This window comes from Protopterus annectens, chromosome 13.part0, assembly GCF_019279795.1.
Source record: "Protopterus annectens isolate FY-2018-M chromosome 13.part0, PAN1.0, whole genome shotgun sequence".
NCBI lineage: Eukaryota > Metazoa > Chordata > Ceratodontiformes > Protopteridae > Protopterus > Protopterus annectens.
In genome coordinates this window covers 156920007-156946725 of record NC_056747.1, presented here as the reverse complement: position 1 = coordinate 156946725, position 26719 = coordinate 156920007, and the positions used below count along the sequence as shown (strand labels likewise).

At 43.0% G+C, this 26719-nt stretch overlaps 1 protein-coding gene across 1 annotated transcript in view; it reads left to right on the top strand.

Annotated features, from left to right (window-relative positions):
* CPAMD8 (C3 and PZP like alpha-2-macroglobulin domain containing 8) overlaps positions 1-26719 on the top strand; it is a 7231600-nt gene that overhangs the window by 4533976 nt on the left and 2670905 nt on the right. The window contains exon 23 of the mRNA XM_044054766.1: positions 21628-21804. Within this exon, the coding sequence (XP_043910701.1) occupies positions 21628-21804 (177 nt within the window). The remainder of the gene's footprint in view (positions 1-21627; positions 21805-26719) is intronic.

Here is a 26719-nt window from a genome sequence, read left to right as displayed (position 1 = left end):
TTAGATATGAAAATACTTATCACACACCCTTTGCTCCCAACTACAGGAAATATTTGAGATTTACTGTGTCTGGCTCACATTATCAGTTTTCGACATTTTTGTTTGGGCTATCCACTGTGCCTCAAATATTCACAAAATGCTTGGCTCCAGTGGTGGCTTACCGTAGGACATAGGGCATCCATATTTTCCCTTATTTCCATGACTTGTTGATTGCAGATGTTGAAAATCATTATACAAGGTCTCAACCCTTCTAGCTCACCCAACTTCAAGTTGAAGCTACAAAAAGGTCCTGTCTCACACCCTGTCAAAGAATGGTCTTCCTGGGGTTTATGATAGCATCAGAAAAAAGAATGGCTTTTCCTAATAGACAGAGTCCTGACTTATCAGAACATTTTCAAGGATTCCTCTCTTCAAGAAGCTGACTCTGCAAGAGAGTTTCTCAAAATTCTAGCCTCATGGCATTAGTGGTCCTTATGATACCACTGGCTAGACTCCGTATAAGACAGATTCAGTGGTACATTAAGAGATGCAGGTGCTGGGACCAGCAGTTCTTTGATCTCCAGGTACCAGTGCTGGAATTTGTGAAATAGGAGTTACAGTGGTGGAAGAATCAGATCTCTCTCAATGGAGACCTCCCCTTCTCCTTCCAGGCCTCAGTTCAGTCAGTCCTGATGTACTCTTCATATTTTTCATGAGTAACAGTGTCCAGGAGATTTCAAGTGCAAGGTAAATAGGGTCCTTCCAATGCTATGAAGCACATAAACATCAAAGAAATGTTAGCAGTGATTCAGCCCGTAAAAGTCATTTACCACTTAAGGTCCTCCGGTCCCCTTTAAGTGGTCACAGGCAACACCAAAGTCGTGGTACCTGAACAAACAAGGTGGTGCAAGGTCATACCTGTTTGCCAGTTAACAATGATGGCCTGGGAGCTAGCATTCTCTGATGCTTCAGGCCTCATATATCCTGTCAGAGCAAAACATAGTGGTTAACTAAGCAGATCCTGGAGTCACAAGTGGAAACTCAGGAGAGAGGTCTTCCAGGACTTGGTCCATATGTGAGGATCACCTCAACTAGTTCTGTTCACCTCCTTTCAGAATAGTTTGAAAAGTACCTTTTAGGCACTTTTTCCATGATGATGTGCAGCAGGTATTGAAGGAGTTAAGAAAAACTATAATTAGAAAATTTATGTTTAAAAGTGAAACAGTTTTTTGAGGTGATGCCTAACCAATAACTGAGGGTTCAGTATGGTGTCTGCCCCTCTAGTTTTAAAATATTTATGTGAGCTACTCAATGTTGGCTTATATTATGCATCTATCAGGGTGCATCTGGTGGCCATCTCAGATGGTCTGCCCATGGATCACCATATTTCATCTCTTTTTGTGGTCAAACATTTTATGAAAGGAGTGTTGTACTTGAGACCCCCTCAAAAGAAAATTACTCTTCCTTGGGTTCTCAGCTTTGTTTTTGAAAAATTTACCTGATTTCCTTTTGAACCTGCCTTTCAAGCTGATTTAAAGTTTATCACTTGGAAAACTGTTTTGCTTAATGCTCTGATATCTGCAAGGTGAGTCTGTGAGCTACAAACCTCTTATGCTGGGCAACCGTATCTGTTTTTCCTCAAGGATAAGGTTATTTTACAAAATAATCTTTCATTGTAAAAGTTGTTTCTGAATTTACCATGAATCAAGCCACCAATCTCCTAGTTTGCTTTCCAAAACCTAAAACAAGGGAGTGAAGATTTGGGATACTTTGGATGTGCACAGGCAGCTTAGGTACTACCTTGACAGAACTAAGCCCTTCAGGAAACTTGAAGAACTGTTTATTTCCTATTCTAGGGTTAAGAAGCATCAACCTGTGTCTCTAAGGAAACAAAAGTTCATTGGATGTCCTCTATTTTTTTTTTGTTATTCGCATCATGGGGAATCTATTCTAGGGAAGGCTGTGGCACATTTCACCAGATCCTTATCCTCTTTGGTGGCATATTAGAAAAGAATGGGCTCTAGAATCATTCTAGAGGCAGAAACCTGATCCTCTGTTGATATATTTATAAAACATTACAAACTGGATTCTTTATGTTCCAGACCAGGCTTTGCTAGTACCATTATTTAGGGGATGCTGGATCCTTATCCTTTCGTCTTCCCAATAGAGTAAGCTTTGGGAATCTAGCCATATGCCACTGAGGTTGAGTGAATGATGTGCAAATTCTGCTTACTGCAACAGTAGATGTTTGAATTTCACACTGCCTCTGTGGCAGCACCCACCTGCCTAATCTTATATATAGTTTGATGGTTGTCAACCTTGTATTGCTGGTTGGCTTTGGTTATTTGAGTTGGTGTTTTTTGGCTGTGAATTGATTGGTTTCCTGCGACTCTTGGTTCTGGTCCTTCTTGGTTTTTCCTCCTTAGCACTAAATGCCTAAACAGCTGACTTCCTTTGACAGTAGCTTGGCTTCCTCTAATGTGATGGACTTTGCCACTCCCCTGACATAGGAAGTCGGAGGAGGGAGTTCTGAACTCTGGAATGCTACCAGTGTGGGTTTGTGTAGGCACAGAATCCATATGCCATTGAAGCAGTGTGAAATTTGAACATCTACTGTTACAGGCAAGTAGGACTTAAACAGCTGTACTTTGCACATAAAACCCCCTCTTCCTCCCCAAGATCTCAACTTTGATCTTGAAAAATTGACCTTACCTCCTTTTCAGCCTACCTCTCAGGCTGATATATAATATAGTTCATTACTTGAAAACTGTTTTATTCATTGCTCTGTCATCTGGAAGGCGAGTCTCTGAGCAGCAAGCTCTCATAGTGGGCTAACTCTATCTGCTTTTTTAACAAGGATAGGGCTGTATTACACACTAATCATCATCCGTTAATATGTTGTTTCTGAATTTACCCCTAATTAAGTCGTTAATCTCCCAGTGTTCCATCTTGATCCAAAAAAACAAAAGAGAAAAAGATTCTACATACCTTGAATGCACACAGCAGCTATGATACTCCCTTGACAGACCAAAGCCCTTTAGGAATGCAGAGTACCTCCTGCTTGTCTCCTATACAGGGGATAAGAAAGGTCAGCTTGTTTCTAAGTAAAGTATTAAATGGTGGTTGGGGTCCGCTGTTACTTTTTGTTACTTCCACCCTGGTAAATCTCTTCCAGGCAAAGTTAAGGATCACAAGACTGGGGATTTATCCTCTTTCGTGGTATATTGGAATGGGGTGGTTTCTAGAAACATTTTAGAAGCAGCAATCAGGTCCTGTGTTCATACTTTAACAAAGCACTACAAATTGGATTCCTTTTCAAGATGTATAACAGGCTTTGCTAGGGCCATTCTTGAGAGACTCCTGGATCCTTATCCTTTCACCCCTCAGGTAGGGTAAACTTTGAGAATCTACCCAAAGTGCCACTTAGACAGTGGGAATGCTGAACATAGAACAGTTGTGTAAGTCCTACTTACATATAACAATAGATGCTCAAATTCCTCACTGCCTCAGTGGCAGCACCCACCTGCCATCCCCCAGATTGTGCACAGATGAGGTGAGTTTCCACCGATTTGATTCTCTTGTTGTTCAATTTAGTTTTCATGTGGTATAGATGATTCTGGCTATAGGTACCTTCTGTCCCTATTCGTGGAAGTGCAGAAGCCTGAACATACACTTTTTTTGTGTCAGCTAAAGACTTCTCTCTTAGGATATGCTCAATCAATCTGATATCACAGGAAAAGAGAGGGAGAGGAGTCTGAACTTTTAAAAGCTGGGAGAATATCCCAAAATCTTACTAAGGCAGTGAGAAATTTGAACATCTACTGTTGCAGGTAAGTAGGACTTGCACAAACTTCACTTTCACTTTTTCTGTATAGTGATACTTACCCTTGTATCTGGAGGATATATCAATTTTTCTGTGCCAGAGGTTATCATGGGGAAGCAGCAGACAGCATAATTGTATAGAATGTCTGATGGCAATCAATGTTCTTTGATACCCAATAGTGAGAAGTCATTATCATCAGCCTCCTTTTTCCCATTTTCTACATGGGGTCTGGGTATCATGTTAACTGTCACCATCTCTCTTGATTCAGTGCCACACTCTTGCCTTCTTCGACACTCATGCCTGACTGTCACAGATCTCTCACACAATCCGTTCACCTCTTTCCTGGATGTCCTAGTTTCCATTTAACTTCTTCCTATCTGTCTCATCTTTTTCACCAGATTATGTTTTGCTTTTCTGCAGATGTGTCTGAACCACTGTAATCTGTTCTGTTTGATCTTTTCTGCAATTGGAGCTACTTTGGGTTCTGCTCTTATGTCCTCATTTCTTCATATGTCCCACAGTGTGCATCCTATCACCCTTCTCAGGCACTTCATTTTCATCACCTCTAGCTTCCTCATTTGTTCTGGCTTTACTGCCTAGGTTTCCATACCATACAGTAATACCGGTCACACCACTGTCTTGTACACCTCAATTTTCAGCTTCTTTAGCATTCTGTGTCATAGACTATACCTGCGACTCTATACCAGTTGGCTGCAGCCCCTCTGATTCTCACTTTGACTTCTTAATTCAGATTTCCCTTCTCCTCAGTCACCCCTCCCAGATACTTGAAGTTATTTACTTGTTCCACTATCTTCCCTTCTATCTCATTTCTCAGCTTCTTGTGATTTCCCCAATTTGCAACCATTACCATTGTCTGTCTGTGCTTAGATGTTCATCGTGTTTCACTGTTGCAGTCATTACACTTGGGTTATCCTGCTGCCAGGCGATCCACAGTCGGCCCAAGTTCCAAAGTCTTGGTCCGGCGTCGGTTGCTGTCGCCTCTTCCCTGACGTCAGTGCACCAGGGGTATAAAAGTTGCAACCGATGCCATTTTCTTCAGTCTTTCTTGCCGCGCGGTGCCCGAAGCAAAAGCAGTTCGCAAGTGCCGGTCGGCCGACTCCTGAGATTTTCAAAATTGAGTTTCAGAACCGAAGTCTTCAATAAAGCTAAGTACCCCGTTGGGGAAACTTTTTCTTGCTCCAGACTGATGTCAGTAAAAGTTAATAATTGTATTTCTTGTGGGAAGCAAATACCTCATAAGGACTTTCACTCTTACTGTATTCCTTGCCTAGGCCCTGACCACGACGTTACTAGTTGTTGGTTTTGTGCTAGATTCAATAAACGCACTATTAAAAGTCGGTTTGATTTTGCTTTACATTATTTTGGCCGATGGTTTAATTACATAATGCCGTCGGAACAACCGACGACCGGAATTTATAAAAAATGCAAAGACAAAGAAAAGGACAGGCATCCGAGGTCCAAAACCGACGACGAAGCCTCTTCTAGGCCGTTCGCCGGTTCTCAGTGAGGCGCTTTCACAGCCCCTGACATCCGCTACCTCAGAGCCACAGGCCGTAACCAACAGACACGTGGAGACACCGAGGCCTGTGGAAACTCAAGGTATTGGGCCTACGGAAACTGTTCCCTCAGATGGGTCCGGAGCCGCTGAGCAGGCATCGGCTTCTGAGGGTGTTTTCAGACCTTCACAGCTTACAATTAAGCCCACTACAGCAGCAGAGGCAAAGACAAAAACACCATTAAAGAAAAGGAAACAAGTACAGCATTCTCCAGAACAGTCATCCATGCCAAAGAAACAGATGCTTAAAATGGCAGAAGACCTAATTACTTTAAACAGGGGTTCCCATCCCCCTCCTGACAAAAGGCCTAGGCAAGACACTGACTATGATTCCTCCGACCAGGTTTCCATTTCCTCTGATTCCTCTTCTGATCAGGGATATTCTCTCCCTCCCTCTGAGGACTCTGATGCAGAAGAGCCCATACCTTCAGCCTCTCCGCCTGAGGATTATTCTTTTGAGGAAACCCTGCACACCATGAGGGAACATTTCCATTGGGAGAGCCAGGATTATTCAGAATCCAAGAAAAGGCTCAGAGACTTCCTTTTATTGCCTCAGCACAGGCCCCTGGCTATCCCCCCCTGTGCTTGATATTGTTGATGTTTTTTCTGAATCCAGTCTGTCTCCTGATTCTTTACCCCCTGCACCAGTCAAGCCAGACAGGTACTACAGGGTCCCTGAGTCTCATAAATTTCTTTACAAAAATCCCGCTGCAGACCCAGAAACAATTTCTCAGGGTCCTAAAGGGGTTAAGGCTTCCACTGCTAAAAATCCTGTCCCCTTGGATAAGGATTCCAGAGCTCTGGACAGATGGGGGAAAAAAGTTTACACTTCTACTACTTTAGCTGTAAGAGCTTTAAACTGCCAGTTTCATATGCTTAAATATCAACAGTACCTCATGTCACTGTTAAAACAGAAAATGGTTTCAAATACAGAAAGTCCTGACAGTAAGGAAATGCAGGATTTATTGTATGCAGTTGAACAAGTGGGAAAGCATACTCTGCAATGTGGTTTTGATTCATTAGAGGCTTCTTGTAGAGCCACAGTTCTAGGCTCTGTTATTCAAAGGCATGCTTGGTTGAAAGAACAAAGTTTACCTGACCATGTTAAAGTAAAATTATTGGATGCTCCATTACAGCCTGATACTTTGTTTGGTGTTAAGGCAGAAGAGGTGTTAAAGAAAATGGAGGATAAAGCAAAGTCAATGCAAACAGTGAAAGATTTCTTACAGGTTCAACCACCTAGATTTAGCAGAAACTGGCCTTCAAAAAATTGGTCCTTTCCAGTGTCAGATAGGCCACAAAGAGGCAGATACAGATGCCCAAGAGGCAGATCTCAGCCCCAAGGCTCCTACAGACCTAAACAATGGGGTGCTTCAGCCCCCAAAGAAGGGGAAGACAAATCACAACCTTATAGGAAACAGTCCCAATGACTTCCCTCTACAAATGCCAAGCACTTACCTGTTGACAGCACCCCTAGGGGGAAAGCTAGCACTTTTCTCAAAAAATTGGCACTTGATCATCCAGGACCAATGGGTACTGAATATTTTTTCTCAGGGTTACAGGTTCCACTTCCACACACTTCCAAAACCAAAAGGTATGCCAGACCTGCCACAAAACCAATGGGCAGAGGCACAAAAACAGATTGCTGCTCTTATGGACATGGGAGCTATTCAAAAAGTTCCACAGCAAGAACAGGGACAAGGATTTTACTCAAGACTTTTCTTAGTACCCAGAAAGGACAAAGCCTTGAGACCAATATTGGACCTGTCAATCCTAAATACTTTCCTGGATGTTCCAAAATTCAAAATGTTAACACTACAGCAACTTCTGCCCATGCTGGGCAAGAAGGCTTGGCTAGTTACTTTGGACATCAGAGAGGCATACCTGCATGTCCCAGTCAGACAATCTTGCAGAAGATACCTCAGATTCATAGCAGGCTCAATGCATTACCAATTCTCTGCACTGCCCTTTGGCTTATCTACTGCGCCCAGGGTCTTCACAAAATGCATGGCACCAGTAATTGCATTTTGCAGACAAAAAGGAATTCAAATATATCCCTACTTGGACAACTGCCTTATTCAAGCAGAGAGCAAGGACATTCTTCTAAAGCATCTGGCGTTTGTAAAAAGATTGCTAATTTGCCTAGGTTACACAGTAAACAAAAAGAAATCAAAACTAGTGCCCTCTCAAGAGGTAATATTCCTGGGTGCAAGCTTAAATACAACTGCCCAGGTGGCTTATCTCACGCCAGACAAACAAAGGCAACTGACTCATTACTTTCAAATGATGGCAACAAAAACCCAGCTCCCTGCAAAAAAAATTCTGCAGGCCCTGGGCTTCATGGCATCCTGCATTCTAATAATTCCATATGCAAAACTGCATATGAAGAAACTACAATGGTGTCTAAAAAGTGTTTGGACTCAGCATTGTCACAGCCTGGAGACCATCATAACTTTAATTCCCTGCCTACAACAGGAGTTTTGATGGTGGTCCCAGGCCCGTCACCATAACAAGGGACAGCCTTTCACCTTACCCACTGCCAGGCAGACAATAACAACGGATGCATCGGATTATGCCTGGGGGGCACATATGGCAGGAAAATGTATTCAGGGCACGTGGCCCAAGGAACAAATGCATCTTCACATCAATCAAAGAGAGATGCTAGCTGTACAGAATGCACTGACAGCTTTCAAGGACCTAATACATCCAGGACAACTGTTAATAAAGACGGACAATACCACAGTTATGTGGTACATAAACAAGCAGGGGGGCACACATTCCTAACCCCTATGCAGACAAGCCATGACTTTGTGGAACACAGCACCGACCTATCCAGTACATCTGCAGGCACAATTCCTTCCAGGAACAAAAAATACACTGGCAGACGAACTAAGCAGAAATCTCATGGATCCTCACGAATGGAAGCTAAATCCACAAGTGTTCAGTATGATAACGAGGAAATGGGGACGCCCAGACATAGATCTTTTTGCCTCCCCTCACAATTACCAAATACAGAAATTTTGCACAAGAACTTGTCACTCTCAAGCATGGAAAGTGGATGCTCTATCATTCAGCTGGAAAGGCCTGACAGTCTGTGCCTTCCCCTCCAATGCCTCTTCTTACCAAGGTCGTACTAAAAGTCAGACAAGAAAGGCCAAAAATGATCCTGATTGCCCCAGACTGGCCACTCTAGCATTGGTACCCAATCCTAAAGAGTTTGTCTCAAGGCCCAGCTTGGCTTCTACCTCAAATTCCTCATCTTCTGACATAACAAAACAATCGGATTCTGCACAGTCAACTCAGAACCTTAAACCTGGCAGCATGGCAGATAGTGTAGCCACTCGTACTGCACCTCTCTCTAAAGCTGTTATGGATGTCATTTTAGAAGCCAGGAGGCCCAGCACTAGGAAATCTTATGCAGAAAAATGGAAGAGATTCTGTGCTTGGAACCAGGCACAAGGGCTCGAACCAATTGTCCCTAATATACCTCAGATTTTACAATACCTAACTGAGGTGCTGGACAAAGGCTTATCTTTCTCATCTATTAAAATCCATGCCTCTGCCATTTCAGCTCATTACAATACGGAACCTCCTATTTTTTCACATCCTCTACTACGACAGTACCTCAGAGGGGCAAAAAATATAAGACCCCCAAGGGGGAGCACCAGTACCTACTTGGGACCTCATTTTTGTTTTAGAAAAACTCACACTGCCTCCTTTTGAACCAGCCAGCACAGCTTATCTAAAATTCTTGTCATTGAAAACTGCTCTGCTCCTAGCAATAACTTCAGCAAGAAGAGTCTCAGAGTTACAGGCATTAATGGCTGTGGAACCATTCCTCATTTTTCATCAGGACAGGATTTCTCTTGGGACAAACCCAACATTCATGCCAAAAGTGGTATCCAATGTGGCCTTAAACCAAATCATTCATTTACCTACTTTTTACCCAAATCTCCAGAATAAAGGGGAGAGACTTCTGCATGCTTTGGATATATACAGACAGCTATGATTCTACTTGGACAAAACAAAAGCTTTCAGAAAACTGAGCAGCTGTTTGTAGCATATGCTGCAGGATCACAAGGAAAGCCTATTACAAAGCAGACAATCTCGAAATGGATAGGACACTGCATCCGCTTCTGTTATGCACAACATGGCAAATCAGTGCCTAAGGGCATTAGGCCTCATTCTACCAGAGCAGCAGCCACTTCAGCAGCTTTTCTCAGAGGGGTACCAACCAAAGACATTTTAGAAGCTGCAACCTGGAGCTCAGTGCACACTTTCACCAAGCACTGCCACTTACTTCTCTACTCTAAATCCAGAGCGGGCTTTGCCACTGCGGTTCTGCAGGGCTTGGTAGCCTCTCCAAATCCAATTTAGACCCAGCCAGCCAACCTCAGCTTTGGGATTCTACCAAAGTGTAATGACTGCAACAGTGAAACACGATGAACGTTGTACAGTTGTGTACCTACCATAAATGTAGATGTTCAAGTGTATTCACTGTTGCAGTCCAGGTTACCCACACACCATCCCCCTTTTTTCATTGCTGGGACTTTTCTGTACTTCTCATCTCTATACTACCTATGTGGTGTATTTGCTTGTAGATGAAGGAAATGTTTATAGTAATATATGCATGTTTTTTGGCATAATTTTATCTTTCCAGCCTTCCTATCTGGGGGCACCTGGCATCTGGGGCAAGAAATACTGAAGAAAATGGCGTTGGTTGCATCTTTTATACCCCTGGCACACTGACGTCAGGGAAGAGGAGACAGCAACTGACGCCGGACCAAGACTTTGGAACTTGGGCCGACTGCGGGTCGCCTGCCAGCAGGATAACCCAAGTGATGACTGCAATAGTGAATACACTCGAACATCTACATTTATGGTAGGTACACAACTGTACTTTTCATCCCATGTGCCTTCAGTTTTGCATTCCATTCCTATCCTTTGCTGAAGTTCTTGCTCAGTTTGCCTGTAATGCCACATCATCTGCATACAGCAACTTTGTTGATCTGTCCCCTCTGACCTGTTTGTTAATGTAGTCCATCACCAGTATGATTAGCAGTGTGGGCTCAGAGCTGAACCGTGGTACACACCCACTCCCACTGGGAACCCTTCTGTGAGACCAAACACTGTTCATACTTGAGTCATTTGGTTCTTGTACATAGCTTGCACTAATTCTACCAGTGTTCCCAAACCACTGCAGTACTGCCCAAGTCAGCTTTCTTGGGACCTTGTCATTATGCTTTCTTCAAGTCTAGGAATGCCCAGTTGGACTCTTTCCTCAACTGTAGCTTCTTCTAAACTACCTGTCTCACTGCAAACATGGGGTCATTTGTGCCGTATCCTGATCTGAAGCTGAACTGTTAATCTCCCATCATTCTACTACTATGCTTATCTATTTATCACTCACCCTTTCCAGAGCTTTCTTGCTATGTGACAGGAGCTTGATGCCTCTGTACTGCCCACAGTTGTGGATGTCCCCTTTGTACAGTGGCACAAGTTTGCTTGTTCTCCAGTCATCTGGGATATGCTTTTCTCTCCAAACTGCTGTGAGTACCCTCAGGAGCAATTTCTCCCCCATCTCACCCAGCAACTTTATCATATCTGCGGTGACCTCATCTGAGCCTGCTGCTTTCCCTGACTTAATTTTCCTTAGTGCTGTTCTTACTTCTAGGGTGGGCTCCCCTTCTTCTCTCTTTGTAGGATATTTCTGGGGCAGTACAGCTTCTATGGGGTTTTCTTTATTCAGAATCTGTAGGATATACTACTTCCATTTGCCTTTGATGTCCTGTGGACTGGTGAGCAGGTTGTTGCTGGCATCCCTTGTGAAGGGTGTCTGACTATCTTTATTTTTGTGTCTTTACCTTGCAACCTGATATAGTTTCTTTGTGCCACATACTGAATCCACCTGCCAGAAGCTAGTAGAGTTTTTCTATGCTATTCCAACTCCTTTTTTAGCTTATTTGCCAACCGGTATTCCTCCGTACCCTAGTGGCTCTTTTCTATCTCCCACTTTTCCCTGCACTTCTCCTTTCTTTTAGTGAGTTCCTGGACTTTTGCATTCTACCACCAGCTTTCCTTATGTACCTTATTTCCATACCTGGCTCAGCCACTTATCAGTTCTGTAGTCCTCACACATGCTGTTTTGAGGCTCTACCATTCTTCAACTCCACCCGTTTCCTTCTCTGCTTGGAGTGCTAGAGCCCTGAGTAATTCCTTGAACTGTTGTACTTTCTTTGCAGTCAACTTCCAGCTCTTCAGTCTCGTGTCTGTTGACCTTAGAGCCTTCTCTGACCACTGCTTGCAGCTGATTGTGGCAAACAGTGGTTTATGCTGTGGGCCGACTGTTTCACTGGGGATGACTTTGCATTCACTAATTCTACCCAGTGCCCTTTCATTATGTAGGAAGAAGTCTACCTGAGTTGTGTGCTGACCACTCTTGTATGTGATCTTGTGAATGTCTGTCTTTCTGAGCTATGTGTTGGCTACTATCAAGCCATTTGCTAGACAGAAGTCTAAACTGGTCTCTTCTCCTTTATTCCTGTTGCCCCACCCATGTAGACTCAGGCAGTCTTTGTATCCTGTTCTTTCTGTTCTGATATGTGCATTCAGGTGACTTACTGTCAATACCAGATGTCCTTCATGGATGCATCTGCAGTCATAACAAATGGGTTGTCCTGTCGTCAGGCAGCCCCTCGGTCGGCCGGATTCCAAAGTCTGGGTCCGGCTTCGGCTGATGTCGCACTTCACCCGACGTCATCTCTGCTGGTCTTCGGGTATAAAGGCATCAGCCGACGCCATTTTCCTCAGTCTTTCTTGCCGCGTGGCGCCCGAAGCAGAAGCTGTTCGCAAGTGCCGGTCGGTCAGATCCAGAGATTACTACTACCGAATACTACTTGAAGACTTCTAAAAGCTAAGTACCCGTTGGGGACTCTTTCTTGCCTCAGCCGATGTCAGAAAAAGTCAATAACTGTTTAACTTGTGGGAAACAAATACCTCATAAAGATTTCCACTCTTACTGTCTGCCTTGCTTAGGCCCAGACCACGACGTAGCAGCCTGTTCGGCCTGTGCTTCCTTCAACCCGGCGACGCTTAGGCGTCGGTCGGAGTTTGCTGAACAGTTTTTCGGCTCAGATTTTGCGTACATTATGCCGTCGGATCCTCCGACTACCCAAATTGTTAAAAAACGCAAAGAAAAAGACCGACACTCGCTGTCCGCGGTTTCGGCCGAAATCGCGGTTAAGCAAGCCGCGAGTGTCTCGGTTTCGGCCGAAACCAAGAAAACCGGTCAATCTTCAGCCGAATCCATGACTACTACTGAGGCTCCTGCTACCTTAGTTGAATCGGCCTCAGAAATTTTGCCTACAACTGTGGTTCCTAGTGATTTATCAGACACCATCCCTTTGGATGTCTCTACCCCAGCACGTGGTGCTGCTAGGCCCCCTGCAGCCATGTCTATTAAGGCCTTTGCCAGGGCTAAAGCAGCCAAATCTGTTAAATCAGTGCCTGTTAAGCCCCCCTCACACAGGCCCACTTCAAGTTCACAAATGCTTACTCTGGCAGAAGATTTAATATCCTTAATTAGGGATCCCAATCTCACCCAGACAGTGCCTCTCAGCCCCCAGAAAGAGACCTAGAGCAGAGCCCCCGAGCCAGTGTCCTCTGATGATTCTGCGGATGACTCAGACATTACAGACCAGCCAGAGGCTCCTTTTTCTACTTATGAAGATTCCGATGCTGAAGAATCCATTCCAGCTGCCTCTCCACCAGAGGAATTTTCCTTTGGGGAAACCTTACATGCCATGAGAGAACAATTCCAATGGCAGGGACAAGATTTCTCAGATTCAAGAAAAGGGCTTAGGACTTTTCTGCACTTACCACAACATAGGCCCTTAGCTATACCTCCTGTACTGCCTGTTGTGGATGATGCATTTAATGATGTTTGCACTGCTCCTGATTCCTTACCTCCAGCCCCTGCCAAACCAGATAGATTTTACAGGGTGCCAGACACTCATCACCACCTATACAAGGCCCCACTTGCAGATCCCGAAACTATATCCCAGGGGCCTAAGGCAGTAGCCTCGACCACAGCAAAAACCCTATTCCTTCTGAAAGGGAATCCAGGTCCTTAGAGAGATGGGGGAAAAAAGTTTACACCTCTGCTACTCTCTCAGCTAGAGCTTTAAACTGTCAGTTTCATATGATCCAATACCAAGAGTTTATGCTTGATCAGTTAACTAAAAAACTGTCCTCTGATGAATCCTTAGATAAGAAATATGTATTAGAAATAGTGAATAACATCCAACAGGTTAGTAACCATTCCTTAAAATGTGGCTATGATGCACTGGAGCCTTCATTTAGATCAGCCATGACTGGCACAGTGATAAGAAGGCATGCATGGTTGAAAGAACAGGTCTTACCGGATCATGTTAAAGTAAAGCTGTTAGATGCTCCTATGGATAAGGCCAGTCTATTTGGTACACCTGCCCAGCAAGTAATGAAGAAAATGGAAGAAAAGGCAAAATCTGTACAAACAGTTAAAGATTTCTTACAGGTTCAGCCCCCAAGGTTTAGCAGGAACTGGCCTGCCAAAAATTGGTCCTTTCCAGACTCCACAAAATCCCAAAGGGGCAGGAATAGACGCTCTAGAGGCAGAAATCAATCCAGAGGAGGTGCCTACAGAGGACGACAGTGGTAAGGCAATAACCGAGGCACAGACACAACCACTGCCACTGCAACAGGACAATCACAGTGACTTGGCTGTGACACCGCCTACCAGGGAGCAAATAGCAGCACCTTTAGGCGGAAAGTTAGCCTTATTTTCGAAAAATTGGCACTATATCACAAAAGACAAGTGGATTTTGCAAACCATAGACCAAGGCTACCGGTTCCACTTCCACACCTTACCAGTAAAAAGAGGAATGCCAAACCTACCTCCAAATCAAAAAATAGAAGCTCTACAGCAGATAGCGAAATTAACAAGGATGAGAGCTGTGGAAAGAGTACCAATAACAGAACAGGGCAAAGGATTCTACTCCAGACTCTTCCTAGTACCAAGAAAAGAGAAAAGTTGGAGACCTATTCTCGACCTGTCCGTCTTAAACACATACATCATTGTCCCAAAATTCAAAATGCTGACCCTACAGCAACTTCTTCCCATGCTGGGCAAGGAGTGTTGGCTGGTAACTCTAGATCTCAAGGAGGCATACCTGCACGTCCCCATTCGACCAAATTGCAGAAGATACCTCAGATTTCTTGCAGGATCAGAGCATTATCAATTCTCAGCATTGCCCTTTGGCTTATCTACTGCCCAGAGTATTCACAAAATGCCTGGCATCAGTAATCGCTCACTGCAGACTACAGGGAATCCAAATTTATCCATACCTGGACGACTGCCTGTTACAAGCGGACAACAAAAGCAAGCTGACAACAGATTTACAAAGGGTCATTTACTTGCTACAAGCCCTGGGATACACAGTCAATTTACAAAAGTCAAGGCTGATACCATCCCAAACAAGAACATTCTTGGGCGGAATTGGACACAGTAAAACAAATGGCATTCCTAACTGCAGAAAAACAAAAAGAACTCCCTCTTTACTTCTTGGCATTAACGAAGCAGAACAAACTAACAGCAAGAAAAGTTCTGCAGGCCTTGGGCTTCATGGCATCATGCATAATCTTGGTCCCACATGCCAGACTGCATATGAGAAAGCTACAGTGGTACCTAAAGAATTTATGGTCTCCGCACAGGCACAGCTTAGAAACAGAAATCCCACTAATCCCATGCCTAAAACAGGAGTTCCTATGGTGGGCTCAAGCATGCCAGTCAAACCCAGGCTTACCCTTCCACAACTTTCGAGCAAGCCAAACCATCACAACGGACGCCTCAGACCTAGGATGGGGGGCGCACATGCTGGACAAATGCATACAAGGATTGTGGACTCAAGACCAGCTGCACCTGCACATAAACCAAAAAGAAATGCTGGCAGTAAAACTGGCAATCCAAAAATTCAGACCATTCCTCAAAGAAGGCCATCTGATGATAAGGACAGACAACACCACAGTCATGTGGTACATCAACAAACAGGGAGGCACTCATTCATACCCCCTATGCAGAATGACTTTGGACCTTTGGAATCTGGCTCTCAGCTACAACATCCAGTTACAGGCAATATTTGTGCCGGGAAAAGAGAACACCCTAGCAGACATGTTAAGCAGAACCACCTCGGATGCTCACGAATGGATGCTACACCCGGACATTTTCAAGGCCATCACAAAGAAATGGGGAATGTCACAAATAGATCTATTCGCATCCCCACTCAATCACCAGCTCAAAAAATTCTGCACAAGGACATTCCACCCACTTGCATGGAAGGTGGCCTCTCTATCCTTCAGCTGGAAAGGCCTGACAGCATATGCATTTCCACCTCTCCCCTTGATGCACAAGGTACTACTGAAAATCAAAGAGGAACGTCCAAGGATAATCCTGATAGCTCCGAATTGGCCAAGACAACACTGGTACCCATTGCTGAGGAGCATGTCTCGGGAGAGAATGTGGTCAATACCCCTGATGCCTTTGATGTTAACTCAGAACAACTACAACATCATGCATCCAAACCTAAAAACCTTGCAACTGACTGCCTGGAACATCACATAGCAGCAACTAACCCAGACCTTTCCCAAAGGGTTAAAGACATTATCCTTGAAGCCCGCAGACCTTCTACAAGAAGGAACTATGCAGGAAAATGGAAAAGGTTTGTCATTTGGAGTACTGAAAGAGGAAAAGATGTGTCGAACATAGATATTGCTAACATTCTGGAGTACTTGGCAGAGCTTCTACATACAGGCCTGTCCTATTCCTCCATCAAGATACATGCATCAGCTATTTCAGCAGAATACAGCTTCGATCCACCTGTCTTTTCGCATCCTCTACTCAGGCAGTTCCTCAGAGGGATCAAGAATGTAAAACCTCCTAGGAAACCACCATTACCAGCATGGGACTTGAACTTTGCGCTAGAAAAGTTGACACTCCCTCCGTTTGAACCAGCAGCAACAGCAGATCTGCAACACCTGTCATGGAAAACTGCTTTCCTACTGGCAATTACCTCAGCAAGGAGGGTTTTGGAACTACAGGCCTTAATGGCAGTGCAACTCTTCCTAATCTTCCATCAAGATAGGGTGTCCATGAGAACTAATCCTACATTTATGCCTAAGGTGGTATCCAGAGTGTCTTTAAACCAGGCAATCCACCTACCTACCTTCTTTCCCAATCCACAGAACAGGGGGGAAAGACTGCTGCATACCTTGGATGTACATAGGCAGTTACGCTACTACCTGGACAGAACCAAAAGTAACAGAAAAACTGACCAGCTTTTAGTAGCCTATGCAACAGGAAGGGAAGGAAAAGCAATTTCCAAACAGACAATCTCCAAATGGATAGGAAATTGCATAAGATTCTGTTACTCCTACCATGGAAAACCAATTCCACAGAACATAAGACCTCATTCTACAAGGGCTACAGCCACTACCACAGCTTTCTTACGAGGAGTGGCAACCAAGGACATTATTGAGGCGGCTACTTGGACCTCCGTGCATACATTTGCCAAGCATTATAATTTACCTCTATACTCTAGATCCCGAGCAGGGTTTGCCACTGCTGTACTGCAAGGGATCCTAACTACACCATAATTTTTCTTCCTCCACCCCTAGTTTGGCTATGGTATTCTACCCATTTGTTATGACTGCAGATGCATCCATGAAGGACATAGTACAGTTTTGTACCTACCATAAATGTAGATGTCCAAACTGGATAGCATCTGCAGTCAGGATTACCCACCCTCCTTCCCCTCTGTGGTACTCCTAGGGTATTTACCCTCCTAATAGCTAGCTGGGGGGAGTCTCTTATGGTGTATTTGTTTGTATATATGTACATACATGCTTATTTTTTGTGTTTGCCTTCTACCTTTTTTTTGGAAACATTGGCATTTATCCAAAATTTAGCCTTCCAAGAGGGCAACTGGCATCTGGGGCAAGAAACACTGAGGAAAATGGCGTCGGCTGATGCCTTTTACCCGAAGACCAGCAGAGATGACGTCGGGTGAAGTGCGACATCAGCCGAAGCCGGACCCAGACTTTGGAATCCGGCCGACCGAGGGGCTGCCTGACGACAGGACAACCCATTTGTTATGACTGCAGATGCTATCCAGTTCGGACATCTACATTTATGGTAGGTACAAAACTGTACTTTCCTGTTGTCCTGCTTTATCTAGTAGGTCCTGCAACTGCTGTCTAAATGCGCAGTTTTCCTCACTACCACAACCCTGCTGTGGGCATAGGCATTATAAATGCTGTCCTATCATTACAATGGAGACTGACTGCCATGAGTCTGTCACTATTTCTGATGATATCCCTCACTGCCTTCTGAAGCCTCTCTCTCACCACAATTTCCACACTATTTCTAGCCTGTCCTCCTCCTGAGTTGTAGACGCTAGATCCCAAGCCAAATGGATTTGATGCTCTGTCTTTCCATCTTGAATCTTGGATACATAGGATGTCCACCTTCCTCAGTATCACCATGCCATTCACTTCCGAGCTGTATCTTGTCTGTGAACTTACATTAAGTGTCGTAAGTGTCGCAATTCTCAGTTCTTGTTTGGCAGGTTGATAGGTTTTACGTCCAGCTTTTGCTCAACAGAACTATCCCAGGTAATCCAGGCTGGGCAACTATTTTTTTTATTTATTTATTTATTTAACATTTGTTCACTGGGAAAGTCCGACTAGGTTCCACAGAGCCTGTTTTCAGCGGAGGCCCGGGGAGAAATGCTCCAGATGCATGTCTTTGGAACTAGACACCGGCTGGCCTGTAGCTTATTGACCCAGGGCTGCTGGGATTTATGGCAGGTACATACTGGCCAATAGTGGCACATACAACCCTCTTAGCATTAGCATGGGTCCCTGGCATAGATCGGAGTATTTTTATATATATTTAATTTCAATTTTAATTTTATTTTAAATTTTAATACAGTATATATTAATATATATATATATATATATATATATATATGTACTTGATATTATACGAAGTTCAGTAAAGGAGTTGATTATATTATATTAAATCAAATCAAGTCATTTATTCAGTGGTTTATTTAATAATTAGCTGAAGACTTATAGTAATTTTAGATGTTGATTTTATGCGTTTCATGTTTGTCTCTTGAATCCATCTATGAGCAAATTTTAGTAAATTTTAGAATGTTCATATAATTTCGATCGCAGTGTAGCGAAAGTTTCATTGTTGTATTGCTTTAAGAAGGCGTGGTATGTATTGAGGTTTTCGGCGCCAAATTTAACTAAAAGTTTATTTAAGGACTGATTCTTTGATATGTTAAGATGTTTAAATATTTCTGAAGAAGTTTTACTATTAGTGAAATGAAAAACGTTCAGTTTAAAGTGCGTTTAAAGTTATTAAAGCGGGTGTTTCTTTGTACGAGCATGTTATCCTGGTTTGTTTTTCTTAAGATAGATCAGAGTATACCAGGTCCTCAACCCACTTATCACTGGTAACTATCCATGCCTGTTTTGGCAACATTAGTCCACATGACCAAATCACCTAGAGCCATATTTTACACCATCGAGTGGCTAGCACTGCACAGATTACAGTCTGTTATCCATATTCTCCTGTCTTGAGGATACTTAGCACTGCAGTAGATGCCCAAAGCAGTTGCTCAGTACAACTCTTTCCCCCTATAAGGCACCATGTAGAGTCTATGCTGCTGCCCACAGCTCCATTCATTGGTAAGTTTGAGAATGAAACACTCAGCATGTTTTTCTGAGGTGGGAGAAACCCCACAGAGACACAGGGAGAACATGCAAACTTTAAATAGGCATTGGCTGGAGATCAGGCTCAAACCTTGTGCACGGAAGTTGAAGACCTTAGCCATTGTGCCAACTGGCAGTGAGGAGTAATGGCCACATATAAGGAAGAAGAATGGGTCATTTTTATTTTACATTATTCCAAATATTATTTGGTGCTGTGTTTGTTCGTGAATGTGGGAAATCACATTTTCTTGCTTTGCAGTCAGTGAAAGGCATGTTTCACTTTACTTTATATGATTACAGGTATTATTTGATGTAATATTTGCATGTGGCTTTTACAATACTGTGGAATATCTTCGCGTCTGGATTTATCCCTCAAATGCACTTTTGGAAAAAAGATTTCTGGGAAGCAGCAATAGGCAACATCATGGTCTTGATTGTTGGAAAAGTACTATTTCACGTTACACAGCAGTGAAATTAAAAATAGACAGCATTTGTATTTCACTTTAATTTGCACAACTACAAAAGTCATTTGGTGCATTGTTTGGAAAGACATTAGCATCTGGAAGCTATGAATTTTTCTGCCATGGAATTGCACAAGTGAAAAACGATCATGTAGAAGCAGTATACGATTTTATGGTCGACTTTCTTTGAAAAACACTACTTCTCTGATAGTAGTGGGAAGTAATAGTCACCTGTAAACAAGAGGAATTGTTCACTTTATTTTATATTTTACTGATATTTGGTACACTATTTACACGTACATGTTACAATACTCTGTACTATCTCGGCCTCCAGAGGTTGTATTAATTCTTCCCCAGAGATGTGCTTCTGATAAAAACAGTAGGCATCATAATTATTTTCTTGATTCTTTACAAGCACTGTTGTCTTACAAGTAATGAGAAGTAATGGCCGAATTTAGAGAAGAGGAATGTTTTATTTTTTTTTTTTTACATGATTCCAGATATTATTTGATGGTATGTTTACATGTTAATGTAGAAGCTTATATAATCTTGCATTATAGTTCATGATCTTTAAACAATAAAATGTTTTGCTACAGAATAAATGATTCTGAAGAATCCGCATATAGCATTATAGTTTTCATGCTTTAACAAGTGATATTTTCTGAGTGTTGAGAGTAAGAAATAATAGATATAAGCAAAATGAATATTTCACTTTACATTTTACATAGTGACAGATATTGATGAAGTAATTGCATGTGGTTGCTAAAATACTGTGGTGCATCTTAGCATCTGGAGGCTTTATTTAGTTTTCTGCATAAATGTGCATGTATAGAATAATGGTTGAAGTGAAATAATATGCATCAGTATGGTATTGATATTTTGGCAACCATTATTCTTTCTTATCTGATAGTGTGAAGTAATAGCTAAACAAATTAAATAAATATTTCACTTTATTTTACATGATTACAAACATAAGTTAGTGTGGTTCTTGTTTGCGGATGTTACAGCACTGAGGAAGGCCTTGACTGTCTTTTCATGCTGCTTTTGTGAGGTTGACTGGGCTGAGACTGAAATAGGTCCAGTGGGATCAGTGATCTACCCCGATTAACAAATTGAGTAAACTACGTATTCGTTCAACTGTACAAAGTGCAGCAGCAGGACTCTTAAAATGCAACAAGGCTGTATAAATTTAAAAAATGCATTTGTAAAAAAGTGATAATCTTGGAAAAGCAATTTTTATTGTTATGCTCTTGATTCTTTGCGGTGGTGGTGCTGTGGTAGCGTTGTCGCCTCACAGTTAGACATTGCCCGTTCGATTCTCAGAGCGTCTTCTGTGTGGCGACATGCGTGAATGGGCGTTCCTTCGCTGAAGGTTGTGCGTTAGGCCCAGCAAGCCAGTACGTAAAAATCTACTGCCAATCATTAGCGGACCGGAGTTCCGCTGTGGCGACCCCTAACCGGGAAAAGCTGAAAGACACAAACAATGCTCTTGATTCTTTTACTTATGCAATGGTCAGATACATGATGGTGGAAAGTAATAGCTATATATAAGCAAGAGGAATATTTCACTAGATTTATCATCATTACATATCTATTGCCAGTGACTTGTTTTGTTACTTTTCAGATCATCTACTTCCCCTTTTTCTGTTCCATCTCTGCATTGCATTCCTTTGCATTGTTACCATTGTACTGCAAAACAGTATTTGGCATAGCAAATACTTCTATTTTGTTTTTCCATTCAAAATGTTGACATGAAAAATTTTATATTAGGTTTGCATGCATTCTGAATAAATGCAGATGTGAAATGAGTTCTAATAGTTTTTCTGACCCTCAGTCTTAAATATAAAATTGTTTTTGTTATAAATTTGTTATACATTGTTTTGTTAAAAACTGTGGTACTCATAATCTGAAATTAGAATTAAAATACCTTATGAATGAAAGTACTTCATAGTTAATAATTGCTGTTTGTTTAGGGGATGTAATGGGGCCAACCTTGAACAACTTGGATAAACTGGTGCGCCTTCCATTTGGCTGTGGTGAACAAAATATGATCCACTTTGCTCCAAATGTCTTTGTGCTAAAATATCTGCAAAAAACAAAACAGCTTAGTCCTGAGGTGGAAAATGAAGCTACAGATTACCTTCTCCAAGGTAAACAATACTTTTTTTTCTGTAAAATCTGTGATTTGAGCATGAGGCCTTGTCTCAGTCTCCTTTTGCTTTATTTCCTAGTGCCATGTTGTAAAGATAAAGGGTAACAAACCATGAATGATAATCCATGGAAGTCAGCTGTCACAGAAATGGGGGGGGGGTCTCTGTCTGCAGTGCCTGCACCCTATGTTAAAATAACAGCTTGAGTGTTGAAAAGTGGCTGAATGGAAGGAATGGTTAAAGGCTGACTTATTTTACTTGGGTGAAAAGTATACAGTGATTAAGTATGGCAGGCAAATGCAGCTGAAATTTGTGAGCGATGCAACTGTTTGGAAGCAGAAGCTCACAAATATCTGGATATCAGGTACAATGAAGTGTAGGGTAGGGTTAAAATAAATCCCCACCTCCACTGTGTGATGATCTTCGGAATTACCATACAAGCTGTCACCTTTGAAAAGAGAAGAGCATTTTGACTAGTTGGCAAGTCTCCTGAAGCAGTGATATCAGAGTGAAAGATCCACCTAAAAGTTAAATAAATAAATATCCATTAGAGAAAGATATATAAAACATGCAAGAAAAAGTGCTTGCTTTGTTACTAAACTTCAATTTTGTTATACTAAATCCACAAAATATTCGCAAAATGATGGTATGGGAATTCTTGGACCAGTGCAAGACGAACGAAAGCGAAAGCATTTGCCAAGAATGTTTTCATTAATCAAGAACGAAAGTCGGAGGTTCAAAGACGATCAGATACCGTCGTAGTTCCGACCATAAATGATGCCGACTAGTGATCCGGCAGTGTTATTCCCATACCATCATTTTGCGAATAAAGGATTCTCGTTTTGGTAGCCTCCTCGCCCTTCTTTTTTGTGGATTTACCAGTTTGTGTTGCTTTTTTGTTTGTTATACTAAATGTAAGTGCGTGTCTGATAAAATAAGTAAGTAAGTGATTTTAAACATTTTATAGTGGTCAGGCACATTGGCTAATATGTAAAACAGGTGAAAATTTGGAAGATGCGTATAAGTTAACTGGTAATGCAAGCCCAGAGGGATAGAACAATACTAATTTTTTATTATTTTTCAAGGTAGTACTGTGATCTTTAGATAGCTAAAATTGAATTTGATTTTTCTCTTGTTTTGTCTTGATTCCTCGGACTCGGGATGGCTATTCAGACATACCAGTAGTGGTTTTCTGAAAATTATTTATACTACTAATTGGCTGGTACCAAGCAAACCAGATGACAATTTAAATGTGAGCATTCGCAGTTTGCCGGATTAACTCACTGCTGTCACTCAGACTTTAAACAAGGCCATCGGGAAAACACAAAGTCTGTTAAATGACATTAACACCATCAGCAGATCTGCTGGAGTATTTTCTGCTTCTAGAGGCAGTGACGTTGCCATTGGAGACAACCTTTCAATTTCTGCAAGTGATTCTACACTTGCGACTGGTGAGATTTACAGCTGAATGGATTGTTTAGTTAACCCTTTTGTGAAGGGGGATATGTCTCAGAATGCTAATAACAGTCATATTTCAAACCATGGACCAGTTATTAAATGTAAGTCAAATATTTTTGATTTGGGGAAAAAAAATTAGACTAAGAGCCTTGGAATATGACATTTTCTATTTATGGACTTGTACGGAGCTTAAGCAAGTTTGGTGTGGGCTTAGAAATTATAGGTTTCCTAATGGTTTATCTATGGCTGTGACAACCCCTCTCTGAGCCAATGATCAAGAAGCCTCAATCCTCACTACTGACATCTGTGGGGTATGCTCACTTTCAGAAAAATAGATACACACAGTGTTTCCAGATGCTACTCTCTGCACCAAGTACAGTTTCCCTTAAGCACACACAGGGAACTCAGTCAGCCTGGGGTCTGGATTTTTTTATATCTGTCTCCCTCCAAGGCCTAGGTAAGGTTCCCCACTAACACAGCTACATTGTTAAGTCCTCAGCTGAGTCTCCAGGCAAAGTCCTGCAGCACCCTATTTGTGAAACTATTGCTTTGTGTGTCTGCTGCACACACACACACACACACACACACACACACACACACACACACACACACACACACACACACACACACACACACACACACACACACACACACACACACACACACACACACACACACACACACACACACACACACACACACACCTGGGAAAGGCTGGCACAGATTTACCTGCTGTGTCCCCTTCTGCTCAGAGTATAATGTAGTTATCTTGAACAAAGGCATCTTCCAGACATGCCATTTCTGGTCCTATTCCGAGCTGTGAGATGAGCACTTCCATGGCCCAACAGGTGGTCCAGTTAACAGTATTTTTCTTAAAGTAAGAAGTAAGCTAGCTGTTCAACACCTTCTCTTCCATTGTCCTTTGCTAACATATATACATACAGCATCACATGTATATTAATTCTCTGTCCAGCAGGACCCACTGTTGATACATTTTTAACATTAGCAACAAAGAGCTAGGTTTCTCAGAGCACAGGGTTTGGAGCTTAATGGTTTAATTTTAATGATCCCATTTTTTTGTCTTACAGATCATTATATGACAGTATTGGGGCCAAATTACAGGGTCATGTTGCCACTTTGGTGACTAGGAAACATAAGAAACTGGCTAGAGATTCTTTAGCTTATTCAAACAAACAAACAAGCCTATCTGTTAAAAGAGACTGTACTGTAATAAATATTGGTTCAGGAACTTTTGATAGTATTGCACCTGTTGAACCTTTTAACATTTTAGATGTTCTTGAGTTTCCTGCTGTCAATATTGGGGTTGATGGGGTCCAGCAAGGAGAATGGAAGGAGTCAGTTCCAATTTGACTGTTAATCAGACCCATATGAATAACAAACAATTCAAGATGGGTTCCCCTTTCCAGATGCATTCACTGAGAATGAACATGAGAACAGGTGGGGGGGGGGGGAGCAAAATGACCAGACCCAAAAAGAGGGGGAGGGGATGAAAAAAATAGTCCTTCATTGACAGTTCTATTATTTAAGTAATCTTATTTTAACTTTTGAGCAATCATGTTTTGGAAAAAGGGTTTTTGTTTTTCCTATCTTGAAGAGCTAAAATTGTGGATTTAGTTTTAGATCTTAAGATCTATGTTAGAAAATTAAATTTAAAATTTAATGTTAAGTTGTCAATCTCGCCTTCATTCTTGCTTGATGGGTTCGGAGCCGATCCCTCGGCTCCGACTCGGCACTTGCTTTAGCTCGAGAACTCCTTTTACCAGCTCGAGGCAGCCCCATATCCCATGATGCAAGGCAGGAAGTACCCAGATCTCGTTTGCCGCTTCGCTTGGGAGGTCTTCTCTTTACCAGCTCCTGGTAAGTAATTCACTTTTGTGACATTTAAGCCCCTTTTTAGTTAAAAACTTTTTGTTTTGATAGTTTAACTTTAAATTTAACTTTTTCTGACAGAAATCCCTGTCTCTTTTAAATTTTTTAGTCAGTTAATTTCCCTATCCCATCCCCCCCCCTGTTAGGGTGTGTGTGTTGGTATATTTTACTAAATACCTTTTTGGTATTAATTTAATTTAATTGGACTGGTGTGTGTGTGTTTTTTAGGCACCATGTCTAAAGAGAGGGTTTCAGGTTTTAAGAAGTGTGACTCGTGCTGTCAGAAGATGTCTCTGACAGACGGTCACACTTCTTGCCTGTACTGTTTAGGCCCTCTTCACCTGCAGGACTCCTGTGCTATTTGTCACTCCTTCAGCCAGAGAGTCCTGCAGGAGAGAAGGAATAAGTTGATTCTCAGGGGTCTTCTTAAGCCGGAGGGCTCTCCGGCTAAGTCGGCCCCACAAAATCAACAAAATCTGCCAAGACCCAGGCTTCTGTTTCTAAGCCTGTGGCCTCGGCTCCGACTCGTATAGAGTCGAGATCGGCTCGGCTGGAGCCGATTCTGATCCACTAAGCCTTCGCGCCGATGGCTATCGGTGCCGAATCTGCTGACCACTGTGGTGTCGGTTCCGACCGGCTCCGACACCCACGCACGGCATCGGTGTCGGCTCCACTCGGCTCCGACACCCATGTGGCACAGGCATCGGTGTCGGCTCCGATCGGCTCCGACACCGTTACTCTGGTGGCTGTATCGGCTCCGGCTGGAGCCGATACATCGAGGCGTTCTGCCGGCTCCGAGAAATCGGTGCCGACAGGATCTGTAATATCGGCTCCGATGACCCATTCCAGGAAGAGGTCGAGGTCTCCTTCCTTGGAGCCGATACTTTCGGCTCCGGCCTCGCCTCTTCTATCGGAGCGGAGCCATCGGAGCCGATCTTCAAGGTCATCCAGGTTGTCAGACCATGACCTAGAGAGAGTGGTCAGTAGATTGCTCAAGTCACAGGTACTGGCCCAAATGCTACACAGTCCGTCTCAGCAGACGACTGTTGGTCCACACCCCGTTACAGTTCCTCCTTCAACTCTACCCCAGAGCTTGGAGTTGGAGTCTTCGGGCATGGTTACTGCTACGGCTGGAGGACGGATACCCCCTTCTGTTCCTTCAGCCCCTACTCTTATCTCCTCTTCCTTAGAGGGATTCGGTGGTCGCGCTTCCCTGCTCTCCTCCGAGGGGCTGAGTGGCATCGGACCCTTGTCCGAACCCGCTCTCCCCTTGGAGCCTCGGCCTTGGTGAGCTCGGCTCCGACATCTGCCTCGGAGACTTCCCTTCGGTGGCCCCTGGAGTTCCTAGCTCTTGGAGCGGGTCTCTCGGACCTGCCTGGGAGGGGAGCATTCGAGGTGATGAAGAGTGTACTGGCCACTGGTATCAGTCAGCAGTCTCTTCCCGTAGCTCCTCCCTCTATTGTACCTGTTGACATCTCTGCCTCTTCTCTTGCTACAGGACCCAGAGATCCTCCGCCTCAGGTTTCCCCATTGGGAATTTCCCCTCTTCCGAGGATTCTCCTGATGT